This window comes from Sinocyclocheilus anshuiensis, unplaced genomic scaffold, assembly GCF_001515605.1.
Source record: "Sinocyclocheilus anshuiensis isolate Anshui unplaced genomic scaffold, SAMN03320099.WGS_v1.1 scaffold292, whole genome shotgun sequence".
NCBI classification, from domain to species: Eukaryota; Metazoa; Chordata; class Actinopteri; order Cypriniformes; family Cyprinidae; genus Sinocyclocheilus; species Sinocyclocheilus anshuiensis.
Window position 1 is genome coordinate 1640328 of NW_015555757.1, and position 26552 is coordinate 1666879.

At 40.1% G+C, this 26552-nt stretch overlaps 1 protein-coding gene and 1 long non-coding RNA gene across 9 annotated transcripts in view; one reads left to right on the top strand and one right to left on the bottom strand.

Moving 5' to 3' along the window:
• Positions 1 to 1196: 1196 nt before the first annotated feature.
• On the top strand, positions 1197 to 25284 carry LOC107673916 (paired box protein Pax-2a-like). 7 transcript variants are annotated; one of them, XM_016467742.1, is made up of 11 exons: positions 1197 to 1812; positions 3420 to 3585; positions 4344 to 4541; positions 7754 to 7839; positions 7981 to 8100; positions 8879 to 8923; positions 14975 to 15150; positions 17123 to 17243; positions 21605 to 21706; positions 24075 to 24145; positions 24426 to 25284. In XM_016467742.1, the coding sequence occupies exons 1-11, from the start codon at positions 1770 to 1772 to the stop codon at positions 24564 to 24566; spliced, it is 1269 nt and encodes a 422-aa protein (XP_016323228.1). In that variant the 5' UTR covers positions 1197 to 1769; the 3' UTR covers positions 24567 to 25284. The 7 variants fall into 7 exon arrangements, with proteins under 7 accessions (XP_016323228.1, XP_016323223.1, XP_016323225.1 ...); XM_016467737.1 differs by lacking the exons at positions 24075 to 24145; positions 24426 to 25284 and adding an exon at positions 3840 to 3860 and having other exon boundaries at positions 3408 to 3585; positions 21605 to 21834; XM_016467739.1 differs by lacking the exons at positions 8879 to 8923; positions 24075 to 24145; positions 24426 to 25284 and adding an exon at positions 3840 to 3860 and having other exon boundaries at positions 3408 to 3585; positions 21605 to 21834.
• LOC107673919 (uncharacterized) overlaps positions 21773 to 26552 on the bottom strand; it is a 65554-nt gene continuing 60774 nt past the window's right edge. Inside the window, exons 2-3 of one of the 2 annotated variants that reach the window (XR_001632447.1) lie at positions 25001 to 25061; positions 21773 to 21844 (exon numbers count right to left, since the gene is read on the bottom strand). This is a non-coding gene — a long non-coding RNA (uncharacterized LOC107673919). Of the gene's footprint in view, positions 21845 to 24857; positions 25062 to 26552 lie in introns of those variants that run through there. The other variant, XR_001632448.1, reaches the window with a different exon arrangement.

The window sequence follows — 26552 nt, forward strand, 5'->3', positions numbered from 1 at the left end:
TAAAGACACAATCCTTTCACTAACATTTGACAGGCCAGCGAATTTAGAAGTAGTGTTGTTATAGTATCAAAAGCAATGATAATACAGTAATCCGCGATTTTCATAAGATGCAGCAAATATTTGTCAGAAATTGAGATTTAGGCCAATTTATATCTGTGCACTGCGCATATTTATGCTTTATAGTATTGTTTACATTTTCTGTATTTCCTGTTTTAGAAAATAAATGCATTAGCGTATGTCCCGTTTTAGAAAATAAATGCCACAATATTGCTTAACAATTTAATAATATTTCACGCCAATACATTATAATCGATGTTCGGGAAAAAATGTGAAAACACCCGACATGACCTATAAGTGAAAGAAAACAGTGTAATAGAAAAGATTATTGTAAAGATTAAGACCTTCCTTCATCTTCAACTAGTCTCATCTTGACAACATTATGCCAATCAGCAACACACACACACACACACACACACACACACACACAACATAAATTAATTAATTAATTAAAAAAAAAAAAACATTCAGTCTACGTTTAGGTCACCAATATGATTCAAACATGATTCATGTAGTTTGACAACATACAGTTTAGAAATACCACGATGTCTGGCCGCTGGTGGTACCGCTTCCATTCGCCTTGTCTTTTAATTTCCTCGATTTTTTTAAACCCATCTCTCCTCATTTCCCTGTTTGCATCCCTCCCCTTCCGAAGTGTCAGATGAAGAGACCTCCTCATTTGGTGCTCCAGCTTTTTGCGTTGGCGAATCACAAAGTGTTGGAATCTATTGCCTTTGTCTGACATGTCATCCATCTCTATGCGAGGGGGGATCTGGGAAGGAGGGGGGGCGGTGGACTTTAATTAATTAATTTAAAAAAACAAAAACATTCAGTCTACGTTTAGGTCACCAATATGATTCAAACATGATTCATGTAGTTTGACAACATACAGTTTAGAAATACCACGATGTCTGGCCGCTGGTGGTACCGCTTCCATTCGCCTTGTCTTTTAATTTCCTCGATTTTTTTAAACCCATCTCTCCTCATTTCCCTGTTTGCATCCCTCCCCTTCCGAAGTGTCAGATGAAGAGACCTCCTCATTTGGTGCTCCAGCTTTTTGCGTTGGCGAATCACAAAGTGTTGGAATCTATTGCCTTTGTCTGACATGTCATCCATCTCTATGCGAGGGGGATCTGGGAAGGAGGGGGGCGGTGGACTGCAGCTTTTAGAAACAGACACACTGAGAAGAGGGGTTTCAGTCTAAGCCTAAAGCTTCTAAGAGGCACATCCCATTCTTGAAGAGAGGGGGACCGAGAGACACTCGCCGTGTCCATGTTTTTTCCTGTCATCCCCGCTCGAATCTGACTGTACCCCTCAGACTTTACCAGAAACGCTTCTCCATATCGAGGAATTTACACTGCAGTTTCATCAGAGGACACTGGAGGAGACGCAACCACTAATGCTTGCGTTCCCTTAAATATGTAGCTAATAAATATTAACTGAACGACTGATTACGCTAACGTTCCTGCGTAAAATATTTTTTTTGAGAGACCAGTGCAGGACATGATCTGCACCTGACCGGCCTCGTGTCTTCGCTGAATGGACTGATCAGCACGAGAAAAAGTTCGTCGCACGCTGAAGAACTTCTGTTCACTGGCATCGGAAGCACTGCGCTTTGAACGGATAGCGATCTTTATTAATTCCAATTAAAGCTACATTATCAAGGCGAGACGGCGACCTCAGTCGATTATCTTTCCTTCCTTTGCTATCCCATGGATATTCACTGCAAAGCAGACCCCTTCTCGGCGATGCACCGTGAGTACAATATACGTTTTTTCCTTAAAAATCTCTACCTTGGTTAGCATAAATAAAGTCTAAATTGTTCATCGTTTCGGTGGAGTTGGCTTTGTAAGATAACCTGTGCGCATTAAGCTATTTACTCTTACTAAGTTTTCCAAAGCTTTTACAATAAATGTATAAATGACTGTTTAAATATTTTATACTTCACGCTCAGTAAAGCGAATACAAAAAGTAGTCCCGCGAGAAAAAAAATAGCCTCGCTTCTTATATTTAGCGGCCTTTAAATCGTTTGTTCCGACAAAAAGGCGTTAAAAAAAATCGATACAATATTTAGCGTAATTTAAAATAGATTATTCTGCCTTGTATGTAAAACGTAAATGATTCGTGAATATTTCAAACAATGTATTTCTTATTTTTTAAGTTCAGTGCATGTCTGAGAAAAATACGGTACATGTGGGTTGGAAAGAGATGTAGTTACAGCAAGAATATACATATAAATTAAAATCGCCAGAAATGTCTAACATGTGCAAACGCAGTAATACCAGATTTGCAAAAGATTAAATTATTTTACACAAAAAAAACTGCCTTTAAAAACTCCGCATTTTAAAGCGAGAAATTTCTAATGAAAATAAATGTGGTCTACATGTTGAAAATCAGAGAGAAAATGCTTGCTGTTTGGCATAATAATAATGATTTAAATAAGTTGTTTGTGCGATATTTGTTGAAAACACCGTATTGTAACAAGATGACGGAAGGCCTGGGTCTAATTTAAATAATTAATTCTTAATTATTTTGCAGTAGCCTACTCCATGGTTGTAATATGAGTTATCAAAGCTCTTTTGAATTATTTACAATAATTGTGCAAGGAAAATTAAACAGGTTGAAACATAATCTATGCGACATGTGTTTGGCTGCAATGGAATCGTAGAGGAAGATACTACCTAACTGCAGCGGGTCCTATGGGTAGAATAGCACATAACGTTTGCCGTTGTTTACAATCATGAGTGCGTATAAAAAGATGGTTATGTGGAATAAAATAATAAGAATAAGAATAATAAGAATAATTATTATTATTGTTATCAGTACAGCAATTTAATAATATTACAATAGCAGTTATTTATCATGCTATATTGTGCTGACAAGATATATCTATAAACACAAAGAAATACATTAACTAACTATAAATTAAAAACTACTGTCCAACGTGCAAAGTCATTTTGTTTTAACTGAATGAGGAAAACATTAACTGCCGCCCCATGAACATTTTGATAATATATATACATTTTAATATTGTCAAAGTACAAAAACAGTACAAATAAAGAACAAGGACGTCAAGGCCTTTTACGGATACATTTTCCATCATGTTTCTTAGCTAAGATATACATTATAGCCTAACTATCTTATTGTTTGTCGTTGTCCACATGGGCACATACAGGTAGTGTGTTTGTGTGTGTGCGTGCGCGCTTCCATGCGGAGAGTATTAAAAGGGAGAAAGAGAGAGAGAGAGGGGAAAAAGAGACAATTAAACGCTTCTGTGTGGTAGCCACGTTGACGGCGCAGCCTATCTTCTATATGTATGTAATGTTATGCTTTTTGTGTCTGTGTTGTTGTATCCCATATAGGGCACGGCGGTGTGAACCAGCTAGGAGGGATGTTTGTGAATGGCAGACCCCTACCTGACGTGGTCAGGCAAAGAATCGTGGAGCTCGCGCACCAAGGAGTCAGACCTTGTGACATCTCAAGACAACTCCGGGTCAGCCATGGCTGTGTCAGCAAAATTCTCGGAAGGTACGAAAAAGTACAGATGTAGTAAATTTGTCCAGTTATACCCGTGTAGAAATAACAATATTAATGAAATGTAATTGCTTCATGTAAATAAACCTTTTAAACATTATTGTACTGTTATGTGTCTTAGTAACCTTTTCCCTTTTAGTGAAAGGTCTAATATTAAACATTCTGACCTTAAATTCATTGTGGAGGAGAAAGGATATGTTTTCTAGGAAACTGTTATAGATTTTTGAATTTTCTGAAATATTTTTCAGCTATCAAAAGGATCTTATAAGGTATTCTGCACTTTAAATGTTCCTTAGAAAATATGAGATATGTGTTGGTGGCATGTATTAATCGTGGGGTGCATGGGACATATATCAGTCGCTAAGGAAGCCGTTTGATAAATGGATGATTACGATTTTAGATCGCAGCATACGAATGTTAATGTTTCAACACGCAAAACCTATTAAAAGTAGGTGTTAAAATAATGATAATAGTAATAATAATAATAATAATAGGCCTAATAATAATGCACATTTTCCCGACGCAAGGGTTGGGGGTTAAAAAAAAATCACACTTTATAATTTGAAACTCAAAAAAATTATTAAATCAACAGATTATATAACTATTTATGGCCCGTGTTCATAACGCACTGTTTATAAATATGCTCAATGCCACACGCTAGCAAAAAAAAACAAACAAACAAAACAAAACAAAAAACGTACTGACATGTAAGGAATTTTTATAATAACGAATTATCGTTCATCTTTTTCTAGATACTATGAAACCGGCAGTATTAAACCTGGAGTTATTGGGGGGTCCAAACCGAAAGTGGCGACACCCAAAGTTGTGGATAAAATCGCAGATTACAAGCGGCAGAATCCCACAATGTTCGCCTGGGAGATCAGAGACCGACTCCTGGCCGAGGGCGTTTGTGACAACGACACAGTACCAAGTGTTTCATCTATAAACAGGTAAAGCCGTTTGAAATTCGATTTTCACTTTTGAAATTCCAAATTATTTTGAAAAGCATGATGTCAGTGACAGAACAGAACTATTAATTCGGTTCTCTACTGACCTTCAGCAGTGTTATTAAAACAGCGAATCCTAACACTAGCGGCCAAATTATCATCAGCTAATTTGAAACCCCTTCAGAGGCCTTGTAGCCTACAGAAAACTACGTATCGTTTCCAGTTGACGATGCGTATTCAATGGGTGACGTTTTTTGCTTTTTTAATTCTTGCTCTCGGGGTGGTCTCAAAATGTGCAATTCAATCCCAAATCTGTCCACAGCCTGCAGAGGATCTTTAGTTGAGGTCGCGAAAATCACATCTGTCTCGATGAAAACCGATCAATACTCTGTAACCAGATCCAGTTGCACTGGGAAATACGCGACAAGACATCACTGCCTTATGCGGAATCTCAGTAGTTCTAAACAAATATAGTACGCAAGACAAAAAAAAAAAAAGTTAAGGTTTTTAAACGGGTTTGAAAAAAGGCGATGAGTAATGTAAGTAATAAAACAATAAATGATAATAATAACCTAATAATAATAATCATTATTATTATTATTAAAGAAGAATAGTGTAGTAAAATTATGGAATAATTTTAAATAAGGTGGATGTGTAACTGGGCTTCTACCTCAGCAATTTCAGTGAACTACTAAACTTAACAAGGACTAACAAACAGGTCCTGTAGTTCTTATGCCATCATAAATAATGCAAGGGAGATCATAATCAGCCCCACTTTACTTATATGCCTACCTACATTAAATCAGTCAGTTGAAAATAAAGAGTCCTAACAATTAGTTACCATTCTTTTTCTTATTTCTTATTAAAATACAAAGGCTAGCAAGACTATCCCAAGTGAGATGGAGTCGTGATGGTGGGAGGGGGGTGGAAGACCGGAAGAACAAGGTGAAAAGGCCTACCTGCAAGCAGGAGTAATGAACTTTGGTTAGCAAGCACTGTTCCATAGAGCTGGCCAGCAGCATTACATTTTAATGAGCTGAAGAGAGATCATGGGCCGACCCGCACAAGACATTTCCTAGAAAAAAAAGGGGAAGAGAGAGGCTGAAAAAATTCATTTCATGCACTATGGCTGCTTAAAAAGGGCAATTTGAACAGGTCTCAACACATATATGCGGTACATTTTTAATCTGCATTAATGACATGAAAGAAGAGCCAATAAACCTTCGTTTCCAATGTTGTTCAAGTTGCCATCTCAGAGGAGGGCATTGTAAGGACCTCTGTTATTTATAAAATTAATATGTATAATGATGTAACTGGAATTGATTTCGCCTGCTATTCTGAATCATACAAAGTTGGGTTTTCTATGCCCAGGCAACACATATTGGATAAAACTACCTGAGCTAATCATTTCAAAACTTGCCTGTATTATTTAATAAAATTGGATTTGCTACAAGTAAACATCAGTGAGGGCTGTGCTTTTAAGTGAACTGGGTTACACTACACTAGAACACTTCTTTAACTTTGAGACTGTTGAAAGCAGGCAAGTACAAGCAAAATGCAAATACAATATTTTAACATTTCCTGTAATTACAACAGAACCTTTAACACAGGCTGCAATTGCCTAGACAAGCTGTAAGCCTTGTGCAATTTCAAACAGGTGTTCTTGTACCCTGTCTAAAAGTATTCCCTCACCAGTGAGCAGACTTCAGAGGCAGGACCCTCATGCACTGAGCGCTTAAGAGGTTGACCTCTGCTCTGTTGACATTAGAAGATGTCCCAGCTTTAAGCACATTTTCTCTGCATGAATTATTAAAGATTACACACTGTCTGGGGTGTACTCTGTGTCCTCCTCACAGCATGAAGTCACTGGCACACAACCAGGTCTGAGCCCTTCTATCGCCTGAATCCTAAGCGTCATTTCAATAGCATTGATTCATATTTTAATATTTCTACAGGGAATTCTCAGCACCCTGGCAAGTCATTAATTCACACCTTCCAGATAGCTCATTCGATAGCGAGAACATGGATCCAAGCTATTGAATTTGTGTGGCTAACGAAGTTGCAGGGTTAAATCGTTGTTTTGGCTGGATGTTAAAGAATTCACAAAATACTTATATGGTGTTTGTCTTGTGTGCTTTTTTAGCTTGCAAAAAAAAAACATTTTGGTATACACACACACACACACACACACACACACACACACACATTCATATGAATTAGCCACCAATTTGCCAAAATGTAGAATTAGTGTGTTGATGCTGTGTAGCATCTGGCCAGTTTGTGCACACACACACATATATATATTAATCCTTCTAAGTGCATCAGCACATATGGAATGAGGATTTTACAGCCATATTATAGTTTATACAAATGTGAAAATGTGTAGCCAACGAGTATAAATGTGTTCCTGGAATAAGGTGACAGCTTCTTCTCTCTGAAGCGTGACCCAGATTAAAGACATCAGATGCTGCAGTGGGCTTTGGTGTAACAATGAGATACTATTGCTTTCCTGTCACATATAATTTATAGCCCTCCATTTGCATCTGTTCTTCTCTGCCTCTAATTCCCAACTTTTTTTTATCCCCAAGTCCCAATCAATAGGGGCTCATCCGCACTGTCACCCCTGAATGTTTGTGCTAGAAAAAAAATGTCGGATCTGGGAAGTCAGTATCCAGACTCTACAAGCAATCCTCACTTGCTTCAATGAGGAGGAGGATAGAGGAGAGACTGAGATAGATAAAGAAGGAGAGAGGGAGAGAGAGAGATTATTAAAGCTGAGGCTAGTTCGAGGCAGTGAAGCTCATCATTGAGGTGAATTGATGTGATTTCATGCTTTGTTTGCAAGATCATTCAGACCAAAGTGCAATGAAGACTTTCCCCCATATCACACCTTCGAGGTAGTGGGACTTTATCATATTTCTAAAGATGGGATCCCGTTTGATTGAATCCACTCTCTCCGCGGTAACTCCCACTCAGCCTCGCATGTCTATTCCATGATTGGTCCTAATACACCAAGATTGGTTATTTGTGACAGAATCAGTGCATCTATAGAGGAAGGCCCCAAAACAACACTAGAGTTTTACAAACGCAATGGGTCGCATCAGGCTATGCGAAAGCTTAAAGCTCAAACCTATGCAAAAGCTTACCTTAAAATGATCCAGTCAACCAACTGCACCTTCAACTCTCATCGTGTTCTTTTAACTGCCATTTCATAGGATAATTCGAACCAAAGTTCAGCAGCCTTTCCATCCATCCTCTGACGGCACAGGAACGCCTCTCACCACAGCGGGACACACTATAGGTGAGACAGCATATATTTTGCATATAAACATAAAAATCGTAATGACATCAATTATGCCTGTGACCTAATGTTAATTCATTCTCTTTTAAGGTGATCTTGAGAGCACTCCATATACGTTAACCTATTCCTGTGCTCTTTCAGTGCCCAGCACAGCCTCCCCACCTGTGTCAAGCGCTTCCAATGACCCCGTGGGGTCCTACTCTATTAATGGCATCCTAGGAATCCCTCGCTCCAACGGCGAAAAGAGAAAACGCGATGATGGTAAGAGACTGGATTTCTCTCCATCGCTTTTATTCCCCTTTCACTCCTTTTCTAGGCCTCTCTACAGCCCCCTGTAATTTCCAATTTGTGTGGGGAGATGAAGATGGCATTTTGATAGCACTGGACAAAGCATTTTGTAAAAGAAAAAAAAAGCGCTCTCAAGTGACTTGTTATATAGTAAAGCAGATTGGACTATTTCATTCAGCCACTTGATACTATGGTGTTTGCATGGCTGTAGCACATTTTATAGGTAGTGCATCAGGGATACGGCTTTATGCTTTTTGTAAATAATACAGGTCAACAAAATGAAGACAAAGAAATCGGCAACGTAAATACAAGAGATGCATGAGGAAATGGCAAAAAATTTGCTTTTGAAATTCCAGACTGGAAATGCAGAAAATAATGCAAAAACTGCCTGATGTGCGATTTATAATTGACTTCTAAAGACATATTCTGACATTTTAATTTCTCACAAATTTCTGGCTTTGTATTTTTGCTTTTGAAGAACTGAAATGGGGCTGCCAACCTGCTCATGCCAACATTCTCTCTTCTTTTCTAAATGAGAGGGCACATACCGTCTAAGGCCTAATGGCTAATCGGTTCTTCATACAATCGCCTTTTGAATGCTAGTGAATAAACATCCATGTGGCACCGGGCCGAACGGGAACACAGAAAGTGCTGTAGTCAAAGGGAGGGAGGTTGAAGTGGTTGGAAATGATCTCTTAAAACATTTATCAAAGCAGGGCTACTTGCTTCTTTTATGTTTCCATCTCTTTAGTTCTCTGGAGTGGCAACCACTTGGATGGGAGGAAAATAGGATATTGTAAGTTCCGTTAGCCCACCTTCTCCTTGCTTGCTTAATCACAAGCCACTCGAGTCTGATCAAGTGCTCTGTGAGGGTGAGGGTGTGTGTGTGTGTGTGTGTGTGCACGTGTAGGGTTGTGTGTCGAGGGGAGGGGGATGAGACGGAGCACACTGACGCTTAATGATATCTTTATGGAAAGAGCTCTGGATCATATATAAACACTGCAAGAAAGCGACTGTGGCAAATCACATTTGCTACAGCGTGGCATGCTCTTACGGAGACCGTCGTGGTGCTTTTCCTGTCACTGTCATAGACCGTTTGTTCCTAAAAACAGAGAAGGGACATAACATAAGCGAGAGGGGATTACCCAGCCAAACGGCAGTGGCGGTAGTTATTCCTAGTTTGATTAGAACTGACACAACGTGAAGAGTGGATGAAGGGCTTGAGTGTAATTGCATCATAAAACACTAGGCGGGAAAACATGAGTTTACTTGCCCGCGCAATATCAAATTTAATACCGCTTCAGCGAGGATTACCTTTCATTACAACGACTAGAAAAGCATTTTGTAAAAGAAAAAAAAAGCGCTCTCAAGTGACTTGTTATATAGTAAAGCAGATTGGACTATTTCATTCAGCCACTTGATACTATGGTGTTTGCATGGCTGTAGCACATTTTATAGGTAGTGCATCAGGGATACGGCTTTATGCTTTTTGTAAATAATACAGGTCAACAAAATGAAGACAAAGAAATCGGCAACGTAAATACAAGAGATGCATGAGGAAATGGCAAAAAATTTGCTTTTGAAATTCCAGACTGGAAATGCAGAAAATAATGCAAAAACTGCCTGATGTGCGATTTATAATTGACTTCTAAAGACATATTCTGACATTTTAATTTCTCACAAATTTCTGGCTTTGTATTTTTGCTTTTGAAGAACTGAAATGGGGCTGCCAACCTGCTCATGCCAACATTCTCTCTTCTTTTCTAAATGAGAGGGCACATACCGTCTAAGGCCTAATGGCTAATCGGTTCTTCATACAATCGCCTTTTGAATGCTAGTGAATAAACATCCATGTGGCACCGGGCTGAACGGGAATGCAGAAAGTGCTGTACTCAAAGGGAGGGAGGTTGAAGTGGTTGGAAATGATCTCTTAAAACATTTATCAAAGCAGGGCTACTTGCTTCTTTTATGTTTCCATCTCTTTAGTTCTCTGGAGTGGCGGGCGCAGTCAATCTTCCCTTCATTAGATGATGACATAACAGAAATATGCTAATCCGATTTTAGGAAGAGCTGCGCAGATGCACTTTGAAACACGTAACATGTGAAACCCGCCAGTTCTGGGGAAAAAAGGTCAGTGTAATGAGTTAGCATTTGATTTAAAAGATATAGGCTTCTGCAGTCTTTATATTTGATGATGCTAGTGCCCTTTAAAAAAAAAAAAGGTCCCCATTACAAGAGTGATATGGAGATAATGTAGTGTGGCACGCGTTATGTGCACCAGGCCTTTGCAAGAGGAGCTTCAGGGACACAGGTGTCATAAGAGCCATTAATCTGTCATTTTCATGTGTTACTGCAAATTAAAAGTAGTACGTTGCTCGCCGGCTATGGGTGACGTTCGGCGTGTTGTGGATCGTCGCAGAGAGGGAGGTAAGGGTTGGGGGGAGCCTCCCAAGATTAGTTCTTTGGTGGCAATAGCAGCCCACAAGTTGAACATAGTGACATTTAAGAGAATTTGCAATTCTGCAGAGAAAAGCTATTAATTCACAAATTAGCACCCCCTTCCTCTATCGTGGATGTGCAAGCTATTGAGGAGACGAAAGAAATAGCCTAAAGGGGAAGAGAGAGACACAGCCCTATCTGTGTAAAGATTGGTTTATATGTCTGCAAGCAGTGATACCAATTATGCCAGCACAGAGAATGCGCCTCAACCTTAATGCTGCCTTCACAGGCCCTTCAATCCATTGCCAGATTTATTTGTGTATCTCATTATGGAAAATAGAATGCCTTTCTTGCCAAATGCATTAATGGCAAAAGAGGGAAATTAAGCCTGTTTGGGATTTCTCATTTGTCAAAGTTAATACTTTGTTACAAAATCACACAAATGAATGAAATGAGTTAATTACTAGTACAGGCAGGAGCTGTGTATTTCCATGCCATTTGGTTCTCACCTGTCCTTGGATCGGCTTGGTGTCTGATTAGCAGGTTGGTGTGACCCGGCTCTCTTCCATCTGTATAAAACCAAACATAACCTACATAGGGAGTGGGCAGATTGCAATAAATTGCGTGCAAAAACACAGACTGACGCTTGAATCAGCTGTGGGAGCATGCGTTCACATGAAAGAAATTAAAGTGGGTTGATTTATAAGGCCTAGCGGCGTATTTATTTGACGTGAGTGTGATAAAGAGATTATATCCGTGCCATCGAGGTATAAGAAAGCAAAAGTTTCACTTATAGCTTGTTTGTTCATCTACAAGTATTGCTTTGAGAGTGAATGGCAACACTTCAAATCCCCATGCTAAAATAGTTTGGCCCAAACCGAGAATGCTTTAACCTGTGCTTCCATTTCATGGCTTGTGAGATTCTATTGTGTCAATATGGATTCTACTTTTAAAAAAGAATAGAAATGAAATGTATCCAAACCAAGAAATGGATTGGCCTCAGTCTAAATCGAATAAGAACATCCCACTGATCTCATCATGATGATGGCCTCTGTATGAAAGAGAAAGACCAGATTTGAGAAAGGCTGCAGAGCGTAACCAGCAGAGAAGAAGTGTCTTATCAAAGGACACAAAAGGTCTATGCCCCCACTCGGCTGATACATCTGCATTCAAGCAGACCCGCCGCCCCAGCCTGGCCGATAGCTCAAACGTGAAAATCTGCAGCACGAAAACATCTAAGGACAGGGTGGTTCGCTCGAAGAGGAATCGTGTCAGAGAAAAGTCAATTATGAATGCTGATGCTGAGAATTAATGGTGCGCCGCATTACGCAGATTTTAAAAGGAAAGAGAGCGAGAGTTAGGGAGATACGCATTCATTAATTGCGTTCCAGAACGCTGCGTCACATGAGGCCGATGTGCTAAATGACAGACCGGGTGTGAGTACAGTAAAGAATGTGTGTTATAGGTGAGAGGAGAAACCCATGCTGACAGCGGTAGCCTGAGAAAAGAAAAAAGGAAAAGGAGAGAAAGCGCAGCTCCTACTGGCAGTCTGCACACTGCTCAGCAACACTAAATTGAATTAATAAAGCCTTTAAACACGCTGTAACATAACAGGAAATTAACAGCCCCGGTTGTGCTGCCGCTGCTACCTCGCTCTTTCTCTCCCTCCATCTCTCTCTTGTTCTTTCTCCTATTGTCTCGTCTTCTTCTGATTTAGTTATGTGCTGTGCAGCCTTGCTGCACCGTAGATTTCATAAATAGAAGTGCCAAACTTCTTTTTCTTTTTGCTTCTCCATATAATTTGTGCACACTCACAAATTCCTAGTTTTTGAGCAAGTATAAAAAGGTTACTTTTTCATTAGATCCAAAAAAATTGTAGAATCAGAATTTTTTTTATAACATTTTGATGGAACACTCACCATCAGACTTAAAGGGAGAGTTCATCCAAAAATTTGAATTCTATCATCATTTACTCTCATTGTTTTCAAACCTTTGTGATTTTTTCCCCATACATTGAAAGTCAATAAGGTCCAAAACAACTTTGGACCCCAGTGACTTTCATTGTATGAAAAATTTTAAACAATTCTTCAAAACATTTTTTAACAGAAGAAAGTCTAGGTTTGGAACAATATGAGGGCGAGTAAGTGATGACAAATGTTTCATTTTTGGGTAAACTACCCATATAAGAGTGGATGTGTGATATCAGGTCAAGGGTCACAGGGGTCACGAGACCCTCATTTGCTTTTCAAAAAGCTCTCTCATCCAAGCCAGCCTTATCTGATGAGATGAAAGCAGGAAACTCAGCACTGTTCTCTTAAAAGAATGTCACACCTGCCCGGTCAACCCTAAGCACACACTTCCTAAAACCTAATATCACAAATTTAGGACATTTCACTTTAAAATATTCAAAAGCACTTACATGTACAAACTTTGACTACGTACAGTGCATGTATTAAAATGACAAGTTCACCATGATAAGCCCTTGACTGTCTCTTGTTCTTAGTTTTATTTGAACTGGACTCTCCAGAGGAGGAAGCCCAGGGGAGGCCTGTTTTGTGGACTCTGGTTATCTGATATGACAAAGCTCTAGTCCCATAGCACCAGAGTGCTAATGCAGTAGGATGTCAAAACAAACACACTCAAGTGTTCCAATGAAATCAATATAGCATGAGCACTGATGTAAACAGGAGCCATATACATAGCCTAGACAACATCACTGCATTCACATTGAATCTCTGTTAAATGTTCAAAAAATTCCAGTGAGAAATGCTGATCTAACCTTGCTCTAACCTAAATCTCCCCTAAATGTAACGTAACGGAGAGCAGCCCAGCCCCCCCACAGCTGAAACCACAGCTCCATCCCGTGTCAACTAGCGGCCCTGCGTGCTTTGGGCTTTTGAGTATGGGAAACATGCTGCACCGAAGCAAATGACAAACGCCTGCTTATTGATCGCAGTTTGCACTTAGACCAGCTGATAGAAAGTAATTAATGACTCTATTTTCTTCTGTACCAAAGAGAACAATTGAGGTTTATACGGCAACAACACGCAGCCTTATAGAAGGCCCCCAAGGGACCTGTCTATAAAAAATGCCTGCGCTCAGATATGGAATGACTCAGATAATGTGGAGAGAAAAAAACACAACAAAACAACCACAACTGGAATTAATAGGAAAAGAAAAAATGTCACCTCAGTGTAGCTTAAATACACACTCCCACACACGTAATATCTCCCAGTCTCTTATCAGACCTCTCTGTGGATCTATTTCTCCTGAAAGTCAGTCCATCCTGTAGCCTCAGCCATTGAAAAAAGGTCAAGCTGGCGGGTAGAATGGCAATAAAGCCCCTGAAATGGTACTAACAGTGGAACATGATTGATCAATTGAATTCCATACCACAGAAAAATGTGGGATTAAGTAGAGTATTACACGCACAATGAGTTGAGGCATGATGATCATTTCAAGTTCATTTCGCCTCTCTCCTGCCACCAGATCAGGCAATCAATAGGGGCCTTGCATATCATATATCACTACGCTCTCACCGAGGAGAGAACATAATCTGCTGCAAATTTAGAATGACAGATTTGTAAGGGAGCAAAAAAGCCCCTCCACCACCAGAGACACGAAAAGCGGGAGGCTGTTGGCGCAACTGCCGAGGTTGCGCGAACGTTTGCGGGATGTTTGCGGAAGGGCTTCCGGAAAAGCAAAATGAGGCACTGGGGAAGGAAGGCTACCTGCTTCGGCAGGGTGATGGTGATGAGGTCACGGTCTGAGGGGAAACTGTTAATTTGTTTATAGAGAGGGAGATGGAGGGAAATGCATAAACTGGCAGTCAAGCTGTGTAATTGTATTCAAGCCGGGACTGGCCTCCCATTTTTCCAGGGGAAAGCAATCTGAAAGTGAAAGCAGCATTACATTCTAAAGGAAATTGTGCCTTTTAAATAATAGCTCTCCATTTTCCACCAGCCCACTGACGGGAAAGAGAACAAGGTGGCTCATGCTAAAACACATGGCGTTCCCAACAAGTATATGTTTGCTCTGAAGGTAATCCATCAATTACTGCAGGCCTATCAGATGATGACGGTGCTGATGCTGATCTGGGATGGGGGAGGTGTGGGTCTCCTCTCTCCCACTTTGCACCGTCCACATCTTTCCCTCTCTCTCTGTCTCTCCCAGCCTCATGTGCTCTATCTTTCCACAGCTATTAGGATCAGTTTGAGGCTAGCGCTGACTGAATTTGAGCTGATATACTCCAATCTTTCATCCAGTGGTGCTGAGAGGTGCACTCCAGCACTAGATGTAGCTGTTGTGTGCGGTGCGGGGAGGGAGGGATGGGGTGCCTGTCCTGGGAAGAAACGGGACCATAACGACTGGTACTAGCATGTGGCCTTGTCCCTCTCTCCTCTCATAGATGGTTCAGATGGCTCTGGCCCAAACAGTGATTCTCAGGGTAGTGTGGAGAGTTTACGGAAGCACCTGAGGGCCGATGCCTTCACTCAACAGCAGCTGGAGGCTCTGGATCGAGTGTTTGAGCGGCCGTCATACCCCGACGTCTTCCCTACGTCAGAACACATCAAGCCAGAGCAGGTTAGTAATATTGAGGCAAATGGAAGAATACTAACAAACAAATACTTTTAACCAGATTGTTGGACAGTCTGCAGTACTAATTTTAAAACGAAGTGTGAGCGGACAGCAGAGCTCATTCGAACGGACAGATGTTTATTTTTCTTAAGATGAACTAGTGAAATCAAGTCACCATACGATTTAATCCCTTGCCCAAGCATCACTAATATATGCATTAAATAAATTTAAGGTGCATTAAAGCCAGATTAATATAGTTTTTAATAATTGCACATCAACATGAATCCACTGATACAAATACAAAAAATAATTGACAAATCTTCAGTCTGAATGAAGTCGCATGAAAAATTATGCCGTGAAAAACAATAAAAAAACACCACCTTGTATATACAAGCTCTTATTTAAAGCTTTTGACTTATTACAGGAGATAAGCTTTATTTACTTTCATTATACTATCAAACAACCAGCGACTATAACATTTTTCACTTGAAACTCCAAGTAGAGGCCCATAAAGCAAAAGCAGTGGCCTAATTGAGTTCATTTTAATTTCTCTCCGATCGCAGAGAATTACACTGGTGATAAATCAGGGGGACAGCACTCACCCCTAGTAGAGGGCCTAATTTGCAGCTAATTACAAGACTGATTTCTACTGGAAGATCAATACCAAAACGAATTGGAAATGACTTGCAATCGCAAAGAGAAGCCAAGAAGGTATTAAAAAAGGCAAGGAAATAGGCTAAAAGCGGGGGCAAAAACAGTCCTGGAACAGTCCAGAAAAATCACTTTTAATTTAATGTAATATTAATCAGATGACATTCCCATTTATTGGTCCGTTTTTGTGCCCCCTTTTTAACTCTTGAAAGAGCGGACCTATTAGCCATGTCTGGTGTGTGAGGCCGGGCATTAAAAAGCCATTTTGGAAATGCTAAACTCAATGGGCTCACCCCTCCCACACTTCTGCCAGCCATTTGGTCATCCTTTTCAGATGGCTCTTCAGTTACCCCACGCCCAACTTGCCCCTATCTGCATGATAAAATAGCTGTTGTGCATCTGAGGCCAGACCAAATAGAGAGGAACATCCGCTACTGGCCAACTGAACATTTGTAGCAGACAATCAGAGTTTATCTGGAATAGAGACAGACAAGTCTGGGGTCACTGCATTTCCCATTGGGACACCAGCCCTATTGTGGTGTGCAGATGCACGAACACACACACACACACGCACGCACGCACGCACGCACGCACGCAGACGTATACGGACATATGTACGCTCGCACTTTAATACGTGAGGAACAATGGTAGCCGGAAATCTATTCTCATTTGTTGCGTTAGTTACAAAGAAATCTATTTAAAGAAAGTCATAGTACCACAAATGCAGCTTAATCCAACATACAAATCCAGAAAATATAAGCGTCAATGTTTTAGCATTTCAAAATAATAACAGAAAGCTGTTTTGGGATTATGTTCGTGTCATCATTTTCTCATCCTAAAGAAAACAATCACAAATGGTCTCGAAACGAGGCCATGTTGGTAATCGAACAAAGCGGCCCCATCTCCTCCCTTGGCTGGTCAGGGGAATGACTGCAGTCAAGCACAAAGAGACAGCTGACACCCCTTCCTTTCAGTCTGTTCCAAATCCTACTCTCTGTCCTGCTCACATCCTTAATGTATGCACACACAGTTCACATTAACTCCACCAAAACCCACATGCACTGACTGGGGGAAATAAAAATAATGTGCAAGTTTAGTAGAACTGGATTTCAGGTGCCCATTTACAAAGCCACAGTAACTGAGCCGCCACTATATTAAATCCCTGGTGTAAAACATTTTCCTTAAATCATAAGAAATATCATAAAAAGAAGATAAATAAAATAACTGGCAGCTCAGAGGCAGAAAGCTTTCTAATTGGACACCTTAAAAGTGATGCTTGGATCCCAAGATATATCTACTTAAAGTGTCCCCCTCCCCTCATTGGCAGGCTAATGAATACACGCTACCAGCACTGAACCCTGGACTGGACGAAGTCAAGCCCAGTCTGTCAACCAGCGTCAGCTCAGATTTGGGCTCCAGCGTGTCACAGAGCTACCCGGTAGTGACAGGTAAGAACGCTGGATCCACCATCCCGGCAGACTATTAGAATACTGGCAGGACGTTCATATTCTAGACTATGTGACTGTTTTATGTGGGAGTTGAGCGGACAGGTGAGAGTGGAATGTGACATGTTGATCTCTAGTGGATGGATTAGTGCTGCCTACTCTGAGGGGCCGTGTAAGAGAGGAACGGTCAAAACAGACAGGCGCTGTTACTTGCAAGAGCCAGCATTCAAAGTGATTATGGAGAATTGTTGGCCAGTGTCACTGTTCAAAAACTGATGAATTGTTTTACTACTTCACCACCGAAGTAGTACCGAAATGTTTTCTTCAGCTCAAAGCTCTCACAAAGAAATATGGCGGCCTAACACGGTTTGGCCTTTTAATGTTGCAGTGTTTTTGGGGGTTTTTTTCCTCGTGGTATGCGGTGGTTAATGTCAGCCTGGCTAATTGAAATATTGTTTCATTGTTGCGGCTGTTATTACCTCAGAGAAGGTTAAGTTTACTGATAGCCAACTGTCGTGCTGAGATTAATACGCTGAGCTTTTAATAAAATTCACATAATTATGCAGGAGCCATCAAAGCCAATGAGTTCTGTGTGGGCGGAGGACAGGATGATTGAAAATTGCTGTGCCCCCTTCTCAAATGATAGCTGGATAATGTTATGTGAGAAGAAAGGGCTTTTTCCCCCCCTCGGTAATATGTGGGAGGTAGAGTTCCCTCCAGAAAGTTGGGCCTCTGGAGAAGAAAGGTGTGTTTTTGTCCTTTGTATGAAAGCAGTCTCGGTCTAGGGAGCACCCTCATGGCAGGTGGCCTTTCTTGCACCTGGGACGGGACACACCGGAGGTCTTAGTGCAGACCACCTCTTGCTTCTGGTAGAGATTTCCAAATGGTTGTTTAAGTTTTTATTGTTGTTAATAATTTCACAATGGTGTTGGTTTATGCATGCATGATGAGAATACTTTCCCCTGGCAACCTAAATTCAGCATTTTCTGAAAAAAATTAAATAAAATACAGTTGTAATTACATTCTGAAGTTTTTTCAGAATGTCGATGCTCAAATGACATTCTTTAGAGTCTTATATATTAACTGTTCCATGTCGTATCCTAAATTACTTTTGGCAGTAATAACTTCATTTATTAAAAAAAAAAAAGCAAGAAAAGCAGTTCAAAGATGCAATAGCGTAATGTTATGATGTACTCGCATGTGATAAACTGGAAATAAGAATAAGGTGACAGAGTTAAAGTGCTAAATTACCCTACGCATTTACACTGAGAGCCAATTCTGAATAAATTACTCCCTCTCATTGGAGAGAGCTGGAGATTATGCTCATTCCCAGCAATGTTTTCCTGAGCCAATTAAAATTCACGCTGCCATTGATCTTGTTGATTTTATGTCGTGCGATTTGCATAATCTATTAAAGATGAATGATTAATGAACTCTTCATTACAAAACAGAAATTGGAATTTTAAGGGCACTACAAGGCATAGGAGACGTGTTTTTTGTGTTAACTGTTTACCCAATTAGTTTTAGGGGTTACTGCTCTGTACCTAAAGTCCTAAAGGAAAATGCATTTGAAAATAGCTTGTCTATTGTACCAAAATGTATGATGCCGGATGAAATCTAATTAATTATTAAAAAAAAAACTTGCAGTAAAGTCCATTCCTTTAAATAATGGAATAGATGCATACTTTAAAATATGAATATTTTTTAGATAAATAAATAATATAAAATCCCAGATAGTACAGTTAACAGAGTCGTTGTAGGATTAATCTGTGCTTCTGTTGTTTTAAAGGCTTTCAGACTTATCAGAGGCAATACTTACCCTTATGCGTCATGCACATTCCACACTTTCATGTATTAACTGTAGTAGAGGGAAAAAACAGTGGTACGATTTATTCAAACTGCAGTAAAAAGTCTGGATGCTGTCCAGATATGGCTAGCCTTTTAAAAAGGCCGTTTGCACATACCTTCACAATGAATGACTAGTGCGGATTCTTAAGCGCCATCCCTGCCGAGCCATATAATGGAAGTCTTCCTGGTGCCAGTAGGATGGTACCGTGTAAATAGGCACCCCTCCGATCCGCTGAAAACCTGAGCAGGTGCTGAAGGGATCCCCCTTGTTCCAAATCTCTTCGGAGAGATGGGAGGAGAGGAGAAGGGGGGAGAGGGAGGAAGAAATGAGCACCCGGGCCTGAAAGCAACAGAGCTCCATGTCTGAAAAAAACAAGAAAAAAAAAACAAGCAAGAAAAGTAAGAAAGAAAAGCAGCATACGCAGGCAGAGTGAAAGAAAAGACTGCTTTGTGTTGGCTTATGCTGCTGATGAACTCCGGCTGAAATATATCCGCCAGAGAGCCATTTTTTAAGTGTGGCCCGCTATTCTCCAGTGAGCAGCAAACAACACGCTGCCGGCTAGACTGAGGTATCTGATGTGTGGCCCAGTGACAAACTGCCTCTGTCTTGAGTCACCAGAAGCCCCGGCAGGCCCTATAGCCCAAATAAATAATTTATTTCACACTCACAATAGTACACTAACCTTTGAGCACACATTTGATAATGAATGACTTTAGGAACTTATATTGGGGATTCAAGCAATTTGGCCGTCCAAACATTACATTGCTGTAATTGATCAGGCTGAAGCAGTCTATTCCATTTTTCCTGTGACAAAATGTTGAGAATTGAGGTCAAAGTGTCTGTGATTATTATTATTATTAAGTTGTTGTTTTTTTATCTCTAAGGCAAGCGACCTTGCTGGAGCTGTTGGGTTTTTTTTTTAAAAGGAAGTCATTCCTCTCTCTGCACCCATGTGAAACTGTGCATTCATGAAAGCGAGAGACAGACATGGAGAACTCTATACCTCTGGTTCGTGTTGAGATGTGATGCGCCTCCACATAGACCAGTGTTTATCTTCCATCTCGGTAATCAGGAGGTTGACAGCCTTCCTTTTTGCAGGTCTTGCTTGTTTCCAGGACAATAAGCAACACCACCTCGGATTAGTTTAAGAGTTCAGTGATCTTGAACACTGGGCTTCGGTCAGTGTAGCGGACGCCCTTGTCTGCTTTACAGCGGCAAAGCAGAGGCCGTGAAAACACGAGGCCTCCGACAGCCTCTCTTTCCTTTTCTCCTTTATTGGCCTCTAAGGTTTTTTATTTTTGAAGCTAGGCTTTATTGCCGTCATCTTCTTCTCTGAAATATAGTCATCTAACCGCCTCATTTCTGTATGTCTCTCTCAATTAAAAATCGCCATGTTTATCCTGCTCCTGCTGTATGAAGATTCGGCTGTTAGTCCCAGACTTGCTCAGGAAAGGAAATTCTGGCATTGATTTGTGTGGGAAAGAAGCCAGTTAAGTTGCCTGATTTCTTGGCGTTAGGTCAGAACGGGTTGTCAGGATTGCGTCTGACAACAAGGAGGCCTTATCTTAATGAGCGACTCTCCGCACATAGCTCGGTTGTAAAACAACAATAGTTGGGAAACAGCTAATGAGGCTATCATGAAGCTGTGAGAGCCCTCCCCACAGACCATGTTAACAGCAGAGGATGTTAAAGAGGATGAGTGGAGAGAGAGATGAAGACAGAGCTCACATTGATTGCTCGAGCTGCAGTGGCAAACCCACTAAGATGAAATATCACCTCCAATTACAGAACTGAATACGGAGGCAGTGTGCGCTCTGCACTTCCGTGATGTTCTGGGCTTTTTTAGCAGCAGTGATGCCACCAGCAGGCTGAGGGCATTCTGTGCTTCTCTCTGTCAAGCAGTTTAAAATCTTTCAGTCAAAACAGGCCAGCAGCGCCACTCTGTGTAATAGAGGAAGCTAAAAGGCCGAGTGACCTAGAAGAGAAAAAAAGCAGAGTTGTTTTTAGCTTCTGCAGGGTCATCAGTTTTTCAAGTTGTGAATTTAAGGAGAGGTGATCATTACATACTGTATGTTTGGTGTGTGGGTTTTCTAGTTATTTGTCTACAATAAAAAAAGCTGAAAAGGGTTACAGGGTTGTGTTTTTAAAGAAAACAAATATGTTTAAGTATTGTTATCATTAATGTGCATGGTGTAACACTAGTTTAATGCATGGGGTGCTTTTCCACTTTATTCTATGCATCATAATTTTTAATGTATCAAAATATGTGTTTTTACTGTATCTTTTTTTTTTTACAGAATATTTAAAAGAAATTATAGAAATACTGAATATATATATATAAAATAAAAATCTTAAATTCTGGATGATTTTCCTCTTCAGTTTTACTACTACTACTATTATTATCATCATTATTATTATAAAGATTTTAGGATAACCATATATCCAGCACCCATTTAATTTTTTTATTTATTTATTTTTGTGGAGCTGCCCTCACAACCTTTGACTTTCTTTACAGGTCGAGACATGGCGAGCACAACCCTACCAGGATACCCACCTCACGTTCCCCCCACTGGGCAGGGCAGCTACCCCACCTCTACACTTGCTGGAATGGTCCCTGGTAAGTGTAATTACTATTTTTATGAGGACGTTAATTTTAAGAGAGCTCGTAATATTTTCAGCGAATAGTCCTCGGCAACTGATCATCTTCAGGAAACCTGAGGTCATGCAAAGCCAACTTGAATTTGCACTGCTGCACCTGGAAAATAAAATAGTCATTTGATAAGAATTCAATAAGAATGTTTGCATTAACATTCGATTAGCATTGGCCCAAAGCTTCCTTTTCTGTTTGAATATATTAGTGCAGAATGCCAGGTAACATTTTAAGAATGAGAGTTGAGAAAGAGAAGTGACAAGCATATTGCCCATGACATTTCTGGTGATGCTAATGTTTATTAAACAGGATAATATTAATGAGGAACATAATATTAATGAGAAAAAGGTTCATGAGGAGCCGTAATTGCAGGATGGCTGCAAAGACAACAGCGGGCAGCGTGAATCTCGATCTCGACTCTCGAGAAAATTAGCACCTCTCAATAAGTGATCAGGGACATAAGTGCGGGATATAGGACAATTCCTCTCAGTTCCACTCGGGTTCCAGCATTCATTACGCCCCTCCCTCGCTCTCCCTGAACGTTCGACGCTCTCACAAGCCATCGATAAACACAGCTTTCTCCACCCTGCCTCCAGTGCTGCAGAGCGTATCTCTTTTCCCCTCTACTTAACCTGCAGTTCAGGTTCACAGCAAACAGTTAAGGGTCACAAAACAGTGGGCAGGAAGACCTGTAAATATTTAAATCACTATCTCTCAGAGGGACCCGACTTGAGTTTCACTGCCAGGACAGGATGCAATCTGGCAGCAAGACCGGTGCCCTCTCCCCAAACAGCACAAACACACACATACGTATGCAAACAGACAGTCTGAGAGGTGTTGCAGAGAAGTTGGAAAAGTGTAAATGCAATTGTATGTGGAGCCAGGGGATAACATCAGCACTCACAAAGTCCAAGCACAAACATGCAGTGTGCGAAAATTGGAAAACAAATATTTTACATCAAACACAGAGAGGGATTCTTCTCGCGGTCACCGTTGAGTGCCTTAGATAGATTCAAGTCTGTCTTGGGCTTCCACGGCCCACAAACATGAATAGTTCGCAGGGGCAAATTTAATTCAGTGACAGGATTCATTTGCTGGGCAAACATATCTTTACAGGTACATCAAATATGTTTTCATCAAAGATTCATTTTCATTGGTCACACAGGCTGAGAAATCCTCTTAAATCCTAGAGCCATGGGTTTTGTGTGCACTTCCATTCATCTGGCCCTCGAACGACTAAGATTTAGTGACAGACCCCAAACACTGTTAAAGCAAAAGCCATTCCTCACCAGCTTCATATATAACCCAGCCTTTATTGTCTCATAAAAGAAAGAAACGTGGGCGACCAACAGCATTGCTCACTGACATGGACAGGGCCGCTTCCTGAAAGTAGAATTTGGCCGTATAAAAAGGGCCGAGTGTGTGCGAGAACGAATCCATTGGGGAGGTTTTTTGAAGCCGGGCTTTGGTGCGGCCAAAGAATAGAGAATCTTAAGAGCGCAACAGCAGAATCAAAGAAAGGAAACTTCAAAACCCAGCTCAGGATTAATGTAACAAATTCAGCCAAAATGGCCGAGCACCAGGGCGTAGGAAAGAGGACAGGGCGTGCCATCTGCTAGCTAGAGCTGTGAAACTATGTCAGTTCCTTTAGTTCTGATGTGCTGAACTAATGTGATGAAATATTTCAAGCATAGCATTAGTTTAATTCAGTACAAGTTAAGCTCAATTGACAGCATTTGTCATTACCTTGCCTTAAAAATGAATTTCTACTTGTCCCTCCTTTGAATTTGAATCACACTGTAAAAAATTATGTTCTGAAGTTGTAAAAAAAACAACCATTATTGGAGTAGATTTTACAAGAAAAAATAAATTTTCACTTCAAAATTATACATTTAATTTGGGTTCTTTGTGAAAAGGGGGGGAGTGAATTATTTGTGAAATTTACTAGCAATTTTATTAGAAATTGTTTCAAAGTAAATCCTACACCACTTTTTTTTTTTCAGTGTGTTAAAGAGACAAAAAAAAGATTATTTGAACAGCTTTACAGCTCAAATACTGCACAGGTTAACAGATTAATTCATTGCAGGGCTTTTATGAAATTGCAAAATTCTTTAAAATACTTCAAAATTGGCTTCAAAAATATTTACTCAATTTAAGTTCTTCATCATAACCTTGATTGTTGCTTTTTTGTTTTATTTAAAATATTTTTTTTGTGGTGATCAACTTTATTCCACAAATGCTGACAGTTGAGCTTAATTGATCCTGAACGCATGAATATGCCTTTAAGATACACAATTTGCTTTATTGCTAACCTGTCATTTGTGTTTGATTTCAGGAAGTGACTTTTCAGGAAATCCCTACTCTCACCCGCAGTACACAACTTACTATGGGATTAGTCGCTTTAAAGTGGGATTAATATAATCACATTTTACAATGACATTATTTGCATACAGCTTTACTAAACTAGCTACAGTTTTATTTCTCTTTTTGATTAGCGAGGTCATAACACACTGCATCTCTAAATTAAGACGCGCATAAGCCCTTCGCAAGTGCTTTTGTGCGTGCCGAGGTTCCCGACCTAATAGAATAGTCTGACTGTATTTTACATAAGCAAAATTATTAAGAGTGGGCGTAAGTGTTGCTCTTGCTGTGGTTTCAAACACTCCGCTCTTCTGTTAACTTCCAGGTTCCCCTTATTATTATAGTGCCGCATCCCGGGGCTCCGCCCCTCCCACTGCTGCCACTGCCTATGACCGCCACTAGTTACCATGGCAACCCAATCAAACTGCTGGACCATGGCCGCGGCCTCCATATCGTACCAGTCTGAATGCCGTTAAGGTCAGAGGGATTGAAGATGGCTACGCGATCTTCAGTTTCACAGGGCCGAGATCGGATTAGGAGGGTCAAGCAACAGCTTGACCCCCCCCCCAGACATCGACTATACCCCCCTCACGCAACATCAACACTAAGGCTCTCATTCTCTAAATTACTGAACAATGACTGAACTATTTCCTGAAAAGACTTTGAAAGATTCTACAAAAATATATATATTATACAAAATATAAAACAAGACGAACCGTGTGAAGAAGTACGAAGTAACAATTGATGTGTTGTTGTTTTTTTGTTCTCTCTTTAAATCAATCAATACATTCCTTTACATACTGTATTTAGTATAACTAACAGATCAAACACACACACAAGGTTGCCTGAGGCCTTTAACATAATTTGCCCTCGTCCTACACCATTTCACTAGTGTCTTACCTCTCACGGACAGAACAGCAACGTGTCAGCTGAGCAGAAAACTGCAGTATTGCTCCAGTTTCTGTCAAAAAGACAAGTGTAACAGTCTTAGAAGCCATCTCTGACTCGTGGTATGAAATTACCAACATGATTTAACATTTTCTGTGATACACAATCAAAATGGGGGAAATAAAATAGAAAAAACAGGTCAGACACTGAAGAAGTTGTTAACTGTTGCTGTATATGACCTGAAAAGAAAACCGTATATTAAATTATTGTTTTGGTTTAGCTGATGGTTTGTGTGCGTGTGTAAATGCATTTGTGTGTCATACCTTTTCAGGATATTCCATTTTATCATGTATAAACTCCAATATCATGATCGGTGCCGCTCTTTTCTCGTTTGCACTATTTTGCATTACTGGATTTATAAGTACAATGGATTGCAATTATCTTCTAAAGTTTGTCAGATTACATGTTCTATTTAAGTAAATAGTTCGACTCGAATTGACAAAGTAACCACAACATTGGACAAGAATACACTTGCTATATGCTAGAAACTAGTATATGCCTTTTTTGTCCTTTAGTGTGGATTCCTTAAAAGACTTCCTCAAAAGAACCATTTTTGTATCGTGTAACTGAGACAGAACGACTCTGACTGGCTCAGTACCAAAGTAATCATTAGCAGTCAATTGTACAACAAATGCCTTACAGCTTTTTTAATTTAATTTTTTTTTTTTTATGGTTTGGCTATGGTCCTGAGAGGTAGACATGCATGTAACCCTTTTGTGTGGATGAACAAACGTTTCTCCAAATGTTATGTGGGACACTGAGGATAGAAATGGAAACGGTCCATACATACACTCCTGGAAATGTAAAGTGAATGTACTTTATACCACGTTTGCCAAAGACTTAGTTTGATATTTAATATTTTATTTGCTGTATCTGTCAATAAAACAGTATTATGTTTTAATAGTAGTCAATACTGATTGTATGTGGTAATGTTGAACAAAAAGGAAAAGATCCATCTTAGCCCCACAGCAATGTACACAAAAAGGTGAATTCTGTTACTCAAAGGTATGTCATTTGCAACAAACTGCTGCTTTGTAGAATGATTGGTGTATAATGTGAAAACAATTCTTCTATGTATATAAGATCACCTACATTTCACCATTGCAGTATCGTACTAATTTACTGATTCCATTTGTAGATATTGAAAGAAAAAAAAAGATTGACTACATTTGTGTCTTCAATGTGTTGTGCTTTGCAGAGACGCACAACAAAATGTTTAAAACCCGTCCTGCGTCGGTGGCTGGGTTTCAGATGCTATCACCACATGTTTGTATGTTTTGTTTTGGTTCACTTTTACTTAACTTGTTCATAATGTTTAAGTCTCTATGCAAATCAAGTAAAATGGTATTCTGTATTCTCCTTTACTACTGTGTTCAATTCTACCCTTCATTTTAAATGATCCCTAAATCGTGTATAGAGGAAAAGCCTGTAGAAATGAACAAATACATTTCACATGCCTGGGTTTTGTGGATTGTTTTTGTACTTTGAACCTCCCTGTACAATT

Excerpts from the sequence above, each read along its gene's own strand:
- LOC107673916 (XM_016467742.1), top strand. The coding sequence starts at position 1,770 with ATGGATATTCACTGCAAAGCAGACCCCTTCTCGGCGATGCACC. Across the intron at positions 1,813-3,419 it reads CCCCTTCTCGGCGATGCACC|GGCACGGCGGTGTGAACCAG; the intron begins GTGAGTACAATA and ends TATCCCATATAG. Across the intron at positions 7,840-7,980 it reads CACAGCGGGACACACTATAG|TGCCCAGCACAGCCTCCCCA; the intron begins GTGAGACAGCAT and ends GTGCTCTTTCAG.